At 51.7% G+C, this 11,382-nt stretch overlaps 1 protein-coding gene across 1 annotated transcript; it reads right to left on the reverse strand.

The window, feature by feature from the left end:
- Positions 1-1,390: 1,390 nt before the first annotated feature.
- Ddx56 (DEAD-box helicase 56) lies at positions 1,391-10,688 on the reverse strand. Its single transcript, XM_051165005.1, has 13 exons — positions 10,471-10,688; positions 9,694-9,854; positions 9,380-9,550; positions 9,177-9,267; positions 8,195-8,439; positions 7,284-7,403; positions 6,526-6,639; positions 6,327-6,421; positions 5,207-5,280; positions 5,002-5,091; positions 4,113-4,218; positions 1,835-1,908; positions 1,391-1,537 (listed from the first exon to the last, which is right to left on the reverse strand). Exons 1-13 carry the CDS (start codon positions 10,498-10,500, stop codon positions 1,460-1,462), a joined length of 1,449 nt encoding a protein of 482 aa, XP_051020962.1. The 5' UTR covers positions 10,501-10,688; the 3' UTR covers positions 1,391-1,459.
- Between the last annotated feature and the right edge of the window lie 694 nt (positions 10,689-11,382).

Raw genomic sequence — 11,382 nt, forward strand, 5'->3', positions numbered from 1 at the left:
TTGCCCTGATGGTGAAGGGCATGGGTGAGCCAGCCTCAAGGACATGAGAACATGAGGGCTGTCCCAGTCCCTTGCTGGCTGCAGCAGTTGGGAGAGTAGGCCCCAAGCCCTGACTGGGCAGCTCAGTGGAGCTGGCTCTGGACATATAGGTACTAGTGAGCCAGGCCCAAGGGCATGAGATCAGGTAAGTTGACCCTGTCTCCTGTGGGATGGTGGTGTTGGGTGGCCTGACAGAGCAGGGCTGGAGAGCTCATCCTGTTGGTGCAGATAAGGAGAGCTGGCAGGGTAGACAGCTCAGCTACTACCCAGGCCCACACAGATCAAGGCTTTGAGTTGGCCTACCCCAAAATTTACATCATCTGTGAACTGTTGGGTCACGTGAAAGGACCAGTTCTGCTGACCCAAAGCTGTGGGACCTCTATGACACACAGCAGCAACAGGACAACTTGGAGCTCTGGCGAGGATCCAGTATTGGGGATGTCACAGGAGCCAGACCAATGACTCACTGCAATGAACACTCATGCACAAGATGTGTGGACAGAGATGTGTAGTGTGGGACACACTACAGATTCCATGACAAAATGTTTTCTAGGCTTTGTTCTGTTTATGTGTTTATTTTGGGGTGTTGCAAAGGTGGATGGTGGATCCAAGGAAAAAGGGAGATGAGTTGGACTGAGGTGACTGATGTGAAACTCACAAAGAATTAATAAAAAGTTTAAAATCAAAACAAAACAACAACAAAAAACCCCAAAACTGTAAGAGAATGAGCTCCACATACTCTCCCTATTTAGACTCAGAAAAAACAGGGAACATTTTCTTGACAGCCTAAGTCATTTCATCCCCATCAAAGTGTAGGGCCTGTTGCAGCTAGCAGAGGAATGCAACAGACCACCCAAGCACTCGTGTCACCTTCCTGGGATGGGATGGAGCCACAAGAACTCGAATTACTGCAGTGGACAATCCAGACAGCAAGTCCTGTGCTGCTGGCCAGGCCAGACTCCAAACCCTAGTCCCACCTGCTGTGACCTCATCTTTAATTTTGCTTTAATTTTGAATTTATTTACTTTGGGAGGGGGGCCACAAATGCCATGGCACATATGTGGAGGCCAGAGAACTTGTGGGAGTCAGTTCTCTCTTCTACCATGTGGGTCCCAAGGACTCAATGCCACAACAAAGCAAGACATACCACCTTTGAAAGTCTGTCAACTCTGGAGATTTGGGGAAGCAGCCTCTTCCCACATGCCAGAGGCCCATGGCCAAGGGCAGCTGGAATCTTTATTCTGTTACGCTACAAGATGGCAGACCAGCAGCACCAAGGAGATAGTGCCCAGGGCTGCTTCCTCAGGTTACAGTCTGTGCAGGCAGTGAACACCAGAGTGTGTGCGCACACACACAGAATGGGAAGTCCACTCCGTCCAGGCCAGGATGCCCAGCTCAGTGTCCTCAGGTTCAGGCCACCTCAGGAAGGCGTTGCTGTGGGTTTAGCTTTCTTTCCCCTGCGCTTGAAGTCACGCAGTGGGTTCTGGGTCTTCACCTTCTACAGGGGCAGAGTGACCAGTTAGTTGGAGGAATCAGGCAGATGGTCCAAACAGACAGAGTGAGCAGTGCTGGCACCTGACAAAATTCCTGTGCCACAAAGCACACATTGCTAGCTGCTGCAGACAATGTGAGGGAGGCCAGCTGAGGGCAGAAACAGGGCCTTCGGGCAGCTGTAGACACACCACACCCCTATTCCTGGGAGGCCTATCCGTCCCTCAGGCAAGGGAGCTGCTGAAGACGAAGGGCAAGGTGGAAAGGAGCCCTGCCATAGTCCCAAGATCCTCAGAAGACATACCTTAACCTTCCTAGAGGAGGGCAGCTTTCTCCGTTTCTTTCGAGTATGCACAAGGCCACGAAGAGCAGCAGGAACTGGAAGAGATGTTGGGCCTCAGGAGTAGCCTCACCCCTGCTTCTAAGTTCCAGCTACACACTGCACTCTACTCAGGGAAACCTGGCCTCCAGTGTTGTCCCAGTGCCTTCTCAGCGCTACTGTACACCTGCAGCAGACTCTAAGCCTGCCCAAGAAATGGTTCCAGCTCAGCAGTGGTGGTGCATGCCTTCTTTTTCTTTTTTTTCTTTTTGGTTTTTCAAGACAGGGTTTCGCAGCCGGGCGTGGTGGCGCACGCCTTTAATCCCAGCACCCGGGAGGCAGAGGCAGGTGGATCGCTGCGAGTTCGAGGCCAGCCTGGTCTACAAAGTGAGTCCAGGATGGCCAAGGCTACACAGAGAAACCCTGTCTTGGAAAAAAAAAAAAAAAAAAAAAAGACAGGGTTTCTCTGTGTAGCCTTGGTTGGTCTGGACTCTCTTTGTAGACTAGGCTGGCTTTGAACTCACAGAAATCCGCCTACTTCTGCCTCCCAAGTGCTGAGATTAAAGGTATGAGCCACCACGCCCAGCAGTGGTGCACATCTTTAATCCCAGCATTCGGGAGGCAGAGGCAGAAGGATCTGAGTTCAAGGCTAATCTGGTCTGCAGATTAAGTTCCAGGACAACTGAGATACAGAAAACCCTGACCCAAAAACCATCAGAAAGAAAGAGAAGGAAACAGGAAGGCAGGAAGGAAGGAAGGAAGGAAGGGTCTCCAATACTCAACCTGGTCTATAAAGTGAGTCTAGGACAGCCAAAGCTACAGAGAGCCTGTGTCTCAAAAACAAACAAAACAAAACAAAAGATTAAAGTTAGCTCCCTATACTCCCGCTGTCTAAATCATGTCTGTAGTGATTAGATTTACTGCAAAGAACACATAACAAAAGAGAGAAGCTATGGTACATGCAGTGGTAGAGAGTGTAGGTGGCATACAGACAGGAAGGAAGGGAAATGCATTTAAACAGAGAGAAGTCCATGGGTGTCCTCTTGTATAGCTTCTGAACTGCAGATTCCCTAGCCCTGTTACTGCCCTCACCTTCCCTCTATATTGCACTGAAACCTCAGGCGATTGTGGGCCTGGCCTCAGCGCCCACCTCAACCCCATCAGGCTAGGCCACGTCTAACACTTCACACCTTCTCCTGGCTCTCACAAACTTCCTGGCCACACTCTTAGCAGTAAGTACCTTTAGGCCTAAGGGACCCTCCTAAAGTTTCAGACTGACCAAGGATGAGGTCTCCCCTGGCTCCCTGTCCCTTAGGAACCCCCTCCAGCACTATTGTGCTCCCACCTTTCCTCGGCCCTTTCACATCACTACACCTTTTCTGCCCTGATATATCCCTCCTATACCTTCTGTCACCTTTCTTCCCCCTTCAAAACAAGGTCTCTCTGTACCCCTGGCTGTCCCAAACTTGCTGTACAGACAAGGCTGGCCTTACACTAACAGGGATCCGCCTGCTTGTGCCTCCTAGGTGCTGGGATTAAAGGTGTGTGCCATCACTGCCCGCCCTTCCTGTCACTCTAACACAGCAACATCACATTAGCAAACTGACTCCAATCCAGGCAGCAAGATCAGGATGGCGGGGGAGCCTAGCTAACTGCCCAGCGCCCTTTTCGTGGACTCTTCTCCTTTATGCTCATTGTAAGCATGGAAGGCATGAGTACTCGGCACCAAGAACATCCCACAGTGGACATGCAAGGAGGACGACCTATCACCCAGAGCCTTCATGAGGTGAGAGGGGCCACTGAATGACTATCCTCCTCCCTCTGCCCTGTGTGTGCCTCACCAGATCCCGCCTACAAACCACAGAGGCCTCAGTTGGTGCCTACCAATCTACAGCACTCTGCTGCACATGATCCTGAGCCCAGGAGTCTCCTTCCAATGTGCTCGCCCTCTTGAGAACACAGGACACCCTGACTGGCTCACTCTCCCTCCCAGCCAAATCCTGGAATGTGCCGCCAACTCTGCATAGCCTCGGCCTCCTCATCTGCACAACACAGCAGAGCTACCATGAGATGGATGGGTGAACAAGTCCACACGAGCTGGTGCACAGCGGCACAGCTGTTCATGTTCACACATGCTGTACCGCCTGGTTCTCTAGGTCCTCTCACACACAAGCTTTCCCAGCACCCAGCTCAGGGGCTGGCGGAAGATGGCCAGGAGTGCAAGGCCATTTCCTCCAGTCTCCTGACCCTCAGCAACACTCACCCAAGTAGTCAGGGACATTGCCCAGATGAGGCTTTACCACTGCTGGGTGCAAGGGCAGGTCATGGCGTAGCAGCTGGAGGTCCCTGGGGTTGTCTTCAAAGTACGTCTGACAGGCAGAGAGGGAACAAAGTTTAAGATGCACTGTCACCATGAAGTTTGCCTACCACTTTGTTCATCACCCTCCTTGAGAGCCACAGCCTAGCACCAACCAGGACAGCTGACCTCTGCTGGCCAAGTGTGGCAATGCATGCTGCAGCAGAACCGAATATTGCCACCTTCTAGAAATGTGTCATCTCTGGAGGCTTTGGAATGTAGTCCCTTCTCCTATGCCAGAGTCATCTTACACCATCAACACATTCTTTCTCGTGTCTGATTTTTTTCCCTGATTTTTTACTTATTTATTTATTTTTGGTTTCTCGAGACAGAGTTTCTCTGTGTAGCCTTGGTTGTCCTGGACACACTCTGTAGACCAGGCTGGCCTCGAACTCATGGAGATCCACCTTCCTCTGCTGGGATTAAAGGTGTGCGCCACCATGCCTGGCTTCCCATGTCTAACATCCAGGTATGACCTGTATTTTCTAAGGCCCCTGGTATGACCCCTTAAGGCTACAGGGCTTCCATCTTTGGCTTCCTAAAAGTGTGCGCATGTGCGCGCGCACACATACACACACGCTCACTTGTGAATAATGCCAAGAACCCACTGAACGAACACACACACACACGCTCACTTGTGACTAATGCCAAGAACCCACCGACCTCCCAGCAGGGCAGCTTTCTTTCAGCTGGTTTCCTGCCTCTCCCTGCCAAAGGCCAGCAAACTGCCCAGCTATTTCTCACTACTCAGAGCTTAGCCAGTTTCCCAAACTGTCAGCTCCAAGCTTGCCCTCACCTTGAGCTTCTCTGAGTGTAGAAGTTCCTCCTTGATCTCCTTCAACCTCGCCTCTCGAATGGCCTGTTTAGTGACTGAGCGCATGGCATCCTGTGGCAGACCAGGGATCAGGCAGCCTTATTCCTGAGTGCTCAGCAATGGGGTGCAATCCCTGGGTCACGGCTCGTCCTCAACCACCCCCCTTCTCCATCCTTGTCAAGCTTACCCTGCAGCGATAGCGGAAGCTTTCAATCTCCCCCATCTGGAACTGGTAGGGAAGCAGGACGGGGGCCTCACCCTCTGGAGAGAAGGCACAGTGAGGGCTGAGGGCAGGGCTCATGGCAGGCCTTCCTGGCAGCCTCCTTTCTGCTCTGAAATGAGGCTACAGCAGTGCTACAATTGGGCTAAGAGCGGCTCCCCTGATGCTTTGGTTAGGGTGTGTGTTTGAGCCCTCTGTGCCATTGTGTCCTCAGTCTCCCCCCACCCCCAACTCAATCCAAGGCTGCTGTGGCCACAAGACACTCTCCTAGTGATGGTTGCTGCCTGAAGACAAGGCACACTTCACCGCCGGCATCCGAACCAGAAGTGGGAGATATCTAGCTAGTCCCTGACCACGAGGCACTCAGTGAGCACACCATTGGAGAACCACCCCAGTCACCATGTGTGAAAGGACACGGTTCGTGTCACACAGGGAAAGCTGATGCTGGGCAGCGGTGGAGGGAGTCTGTCAACACGATGGCCCTTTTGGCATTTTACACAGGGCCCCCACTATGTAGCCCAGGGTAGCCTCCAACCAGCTACGTAGCCTGGGCTGACATAGACCTCTTAATCAGCTGCTGCAGGCTCCCCAGTGCTGGGACTATAGTACCTGAAACCACACTTGGTGTTGGTATAAGGTTTCTTCCCTCTCATCTCGGACTTAGAAAAAGGTTTCTCTTTATTTTACTTTTTATATGCAAATGCTTTATCTTTATGCACATTATGTGCATTGCCTACATGCCTGGTGCCTGCAGACGCCAAAAGATGGTGCTAGAGTTACAGATGGCTATGAACTGCCAAATGGGTGCTAGGAACTAAACCTGGGTTCTCTAAAAGAGCAACAAGTGCTGTTAACCATGGCTCCATCTCTCGAGCCCCATTCTTTGGTTTAAAAGTAACAACCAAAAAATAGCCTCTTGCTATGTATCCCAGGCTAGCCTCAAATTGTCAATTATCCTGTCTCAGTCCCCTGTGTTCTGCAATGACAGGTGTGCACAACTATTCTGGATACTGTGGTTGCAAGGTGCAATAGGAGGAGCCGGCTTCTAGACCCAGGGTCACAGAGTGTCACGCAGCAGGGCTCTTACCTCCACTGAGAAGCTCCTCAATCTTTCCCAAGGAGGACTGCTCTGTGGGCAGCACAAAGGTCAGAACTATGCCTGGGTTGTTGGCTCGAGCGGTCCTGCAGGGGAGAGGAGTAAGCATGCAGCACTAGCCCATGGCTCTGTCTGGATCACTTCAACCCCCTCAGCATGCCCTGGCTCACCACACTCCCCATCCTCTGACCTGCCAGCTCGATGGACATAGGCTTCTGGAGTGGGAGGAAGATCAAAGTTGAGCACAGCAGACACGTGGTGGAAATCTATGCCCCGAGCCACACCTGACTCCGGATCAGAGGCCCTGAGAAAACAACCCTGAATCAGCCAGTAAGAATACTCCGGGAGCCGGCGAGGGGGGGAGTGGGGGGGGGTGGGGATATTAAGGGGTGGCATGGAGTTCTGACATCTGGCCAAACCCTTGCCCTGACCTCAGCTCTGGGAAATAGCAGAACACCCTGACCTACAAGAGTTCTGAGACCCAGCCAGGCATGGTGGTACATGCCTTTAATCCTAGCACTCAGGAGGCAAGCAGATCCCTGTGAGTTCGAGGCCAGCCTGGTCTACATAGCGAGTCTAGGACAGCCAAGGCTGCACAGAGTACCCTGTCTCGAAAAACCAACCCCCCCTCCCCAAAAAAAACTCTTCAAGCAGGCTAGAGAGGGTCCCTTTCCCCTCAGAAGCACATTCTCTGTGCAGCATAGCCACATGCCCAGGGCTACCTAGACCATGTCTGCTGTAAGTCAGCTCACCCATGCCCAGCCTGACACTGTGCTGCACACACAGGAATCACCCTTTACCATCCTCTCTACTTCTCCTTGTCTGTCCAGGAAACTAAGCAAGGGCCCAAAGGGCTGCCCAGTGTAACCATCAAGAATGTCTGGCAACCTGCTCTGCATACTCAGCTTCAGTCTGACATGTGCTGAGAAAAGAGAAATGTGGACTCACTTGTCTCCTTTGGACCCTCGGCCTCGCCGCTTGCCTTTGACTGGGGGTCCCAAGATTTCAGCATCTGTTGCTATGACACAATCATAGAAGCCTTGGTTGAACTGAGAGATGATGTGGCACCTGCAATCCGAGAGGAATGGTTGGCCCGGTGAGCACAAGAGCTCTTCCCAATCCTAGCACCTTCCTCCCCTACTTGTCCCCTTTAATCTCTTTTATCATCTTCAGGCTCCTGTCTCAGTTTCCTCAGTTGAAAATGGAGTAATAAGAGGCTGGAGAGATGGCTCAGAGGTTAAGAGCATTGTCTGCTCTTCCAAAGGTCCCGAGTTCAATTCCCAGCAACCACATAGTGGCTCACAACCTTCTATAATGAGATCTGGTGCCCTCTTCTGGTGTGAAAGCACACATGCAGGCAGAGTACTTTAACAAGTCTTTAAATAAAATAAAAAAAGGAACAGGAGCATGGAGCTAAGCGCACAACTCAGTGGCTGAGTGCTTGTCCAGCATAGGGAAGGCTCTGGGTTCAATCCCTAGCATAGCAAAGAGGCACGGAAGGAGAGAAGAAATAAGGCCAGGCTGTGCAAGGTGGCCCACAGCTTTAAACCCAGCACCTGAAAAGCTGAGGCAGAAGGACAGCCTCAGTTCACGGCCAGCCTAGACTACAAATGCAGCACAAAACCCCATGTCTTCATCAAGACATAGACCATGGGGCTGGAAAGAGATTCAGTGAGTAAGAGCACTGGCTGCTCTTCCAGAGGACCCGTGTTCAACTCCCTGCACCCACATGGCAGCTCACAACTGTCTGTGACTTCTGTTCCAGGGGATCCAACACCCTCATAAAGACATAAATGCAGGTAAAACACCAATGTACATTAAAAAAAATAAAAATACATAGACCATAACCGGTAACAAACCTGGAGCGCAGCGGGAGTTCTCCATTTAGCACACAGGAGGGAATGCTGAACTGTTCCAGGAAAAGACGCAGCCGGTAACCCCTCTCTAGAGTGTTGACAAAGAGCAAGGCTTTGCCCCGAATCAGTGACAGCTTGAGCAGGGCATACAGTAGCAAGAATTTGTCTTCTTCAGTCTCGCAGACCACCTGAAACTGCTGCAGCTGGTCTGGCCCCGGCAGCTGGGACTCATGTAACTTAAGGGTAACCTAGGAAGAGGACAGACCTGTGATCAGGAAAGAAAGAGAAGAGGTTCTATGGCCACTGCCTCACCAACCAAAGCACCCACCTTAGTTCAGGGCAAGATGCGCCTTAACCAAGAAGAGACTTGATACCCTATGAGCATATACAGGGGGAGGAGGCCCCCCCTCAATCACATTCATAGGGGAGGGGAGTAAGGGGAAAATGGGAGGGAGGGAGGAATGGGAGGATACATGGGATGGGATAACAATTTAGATGTAATATGAATAAATTAATAAAATATTTTTTTTAAAAGATGTGCCTTTAAGGATCTCTGGTGTGTAAGCCATCACCCCACACCCCACAAGGCTATAAACTAAGAACTCAAAGTGTCCTGCCTATTATGGTATACAGAAACACAAACGATGCCGCCTATAACATCAGTGTATGCCTCAAAAACAAACACTGATGGGCAACAAGATACAGTACAGAAGGCCTGCACAATGGTTCCGAAGTGAACTCTGGTCTTAGAATTTGGCTCCCCTCGAAGACACAGTGACCCCAGGTAAACCTAGGCAAGGCATAGTTTGGACTAGGGACACCTAGAAATCTATAATGATTTTAGGTGACTTCCTTTTAGTGACTAAGAGCAAGGGATGACACAGCCAACAACAGTCCTACCCCAACTGGCAAGTTTCCTCTGAGAAGGAACGACAAGCCTGAGTGTCCCCCGCGCCAGTCCCAGATGCTCACCACCAACCCTTACCGGGTTATGTAGTACCAGCTCCTTCAGAGCTTGTACATCTTCGTTGAAGGTGGCTGACATGAGAAAGGCCTGGTAAATCCGAGGCAAGTGACTGAAAGAAAAAAACAGAGCCTGATCAGGCTCCAGCTCCACCCGTCCCACTCCAGTCCCGAGTCTAGACTCCCAGAGGGTCCCTGTAGGAACCATTTCCAGTTCTCCCTTACCAGAGAAGACTCTTGAGTTCATCCTCAAAGCCAAAGGAAAAAAGAAGGTCAGCTTCATCTACCACCAGCAGCTCCAAGGACTCACGGAGTTTTAAGCTGTCCTGCTGCAGGTGGCTTAATATTCGGGACGGCGTCCCCACCACCACATCTGGCTTCTCCATCAACATAGCTCTACAGGTGGCAAGGTATGGGCAGCGAGAATTGAGCAGCCAGAACCTCTCCCTGGCAGACCTGCCCTGTGTTGCTACTCACAAAAACCAAGGCCACATCTTTGCAGCGCTTGGATCCTTTAGAGCCCTGCAGCCTCCACCTACCTCTGAGAAGCTGAGTCTTCAGCAGCTGAGACATTAGCCACTCGCATATCCCGAGAGCAGTAGGCAGCCAGCTGCTGGATCATGGACTGGGCCTGCCGAGCCAGCTCCTTGGTAGGAACAAGGACAAGGCCTCTCACAGCTTGTTCCAGTACAGGACCTGTCTGTAAGAGCACGAATTAAAGATCGTTAAAAGGACTCGAGGCGCACGCCTTTAATCCCAGCACTCCCAGCACTCTGGGAGGCAGAGGCGGGCAGATCTCTGCCAGTCTGGTCTACAAAGTGAGTCCAGGAAAGCCAAGGCTACCCAGAGAAACCTGTCTCTCCCCCTCCCGCCCCCCCCCAAAAAGTATTGATGCTCTTTTTCCACCTCTTCCAAACACTGAGGACTGTGCACTGCAACACAATCACCTAGCTGTGTTCTGATAAACTCTTAATTCTGCCCACCTCAGAACACAGCCTGGAGAGCTTTCCCTGACACTAAAATTTTAAATGACTTGCTATGTGTCTGAAATTACTTAACACATACTAGGTATGGAGCTGATGTGCCCTTTCTAGATTAAAAAAAAGGGGGTCGGGGAGGGGGTTTCCTTGGTGATAGGAGCAGCAAGGCCTGGATTGACAGGCAAGTAACTAACCCAAACTCCAGCTCGGAGCTCATGCCGCAAATGGACCAGGTTCCCCACGGCCCGCCTAACTCGGTTAAAAGACCAACAGAAACCTTTGCATAAATGGGCACTTCCCTCCTCGGACTTTTGGGACTTCCTTCCTCATACCCACCGATTTCTTGTGGAGAAGCAACTGCAGCATCGGAATAGCATAAGCTGCCGTCTTTCCGGAGCCTGTGCGGGCGCGAGCCAGGAGATCCTTCCCCTCCAGCGCCAGAGGTATGGCCTTTTCCTGGATCAGCGTAGGTCGCGACCAGCCCAAGTCGGCGACAGCCTAAGGAGGAAGGGGACGCGGCTCAAGCGGTGCGGAATGCAGCAGCAGGCCAAGTCCCAGCTCCACAGCCTTCCCCATACCTGCAGGAGCCGGGGATCCAGCCCCATGTGTTCAAAACCTAGCGCCTCTTGGTCCTCCATGGCGTGCCTCCGCACTGACAGTGCGCACGCGGGACACAACAACCACCAATCAGCTCCGGAGGATACGTCACTTCCCGGAAGTTCTTCGGTGTAGGCTTCCGGCTTTGCTACACATTTGTGCTGTTGCGCTACGTTCCGGGGCGTCCGCAAAGGTTCTCCTTATCGCCCTTGAAATCGTGGGTGCCTCCTCCCGGACGCCTCAGTCTTCCCTGACCCACAGGGTGGCATGAGCGGGCTTTGCCTGCTAGGTTATGGTTAGGATCCGACCGCGTTCTGGCTGAAAGGAAGCAGCAAGGCCCATTTGGATGCCACCGAGAGACTGTAGGGCTGCCGCCACTTAGGCACGGGCGCAGAGGAACGGTTCTGTGGGTAGTCTGAGGCTAATCTCACTGGGTTTAAATTACTGCACAGAGGGCTAACCTATTAAGATAAATGTTATATCAGACCTCCAGCTGCTGTGAAGACTCACAGATCCTGCCACACGCCCTGCAATCTTCCATAGCTCGCAGAAGAGCCAAGTTGAACCAACCCCTTCTTTGGGACCTGACTTTCAAAAAAACAAAACAAAAAACAAAAACAAACAAACAAACAAACAAAAAATTAGATGGTG

Source organism: Acomys russatus, chromosome 22 (assembly GCF_903995435.1).
Source record: "Acomys russatus chromosome 22, mAcoRus1.1, whole genome shotgun sequence".
NCBI lineage: Eukaryota > Metazoa > Chordata > Mammalia > Rodentia > Muridae > Acomys > Acomys russatus.

Coding starts and splice junctions, on each gene's coding strand:
- Ddx56 (XM_051165005.1), bottom strand. CDS start 10,500: ATGCTGCAGTTGCTTCTCCACAAGAAATCG. Junction 9,551..9,693: donor GAAGACTCAGCTTCTCAGAG/GTAGGTGGAGGC, acceptor TGCCACCTGTAG/AGCTATGTTGATGGAGAAGC. Junction 6,422..6,525: donor TATGTCCATCGAGCTGGCAG/GTCAGAGGATGG, acceptor TCTCCCCTGCAG/GACCGCTCGAGCCAACAACC.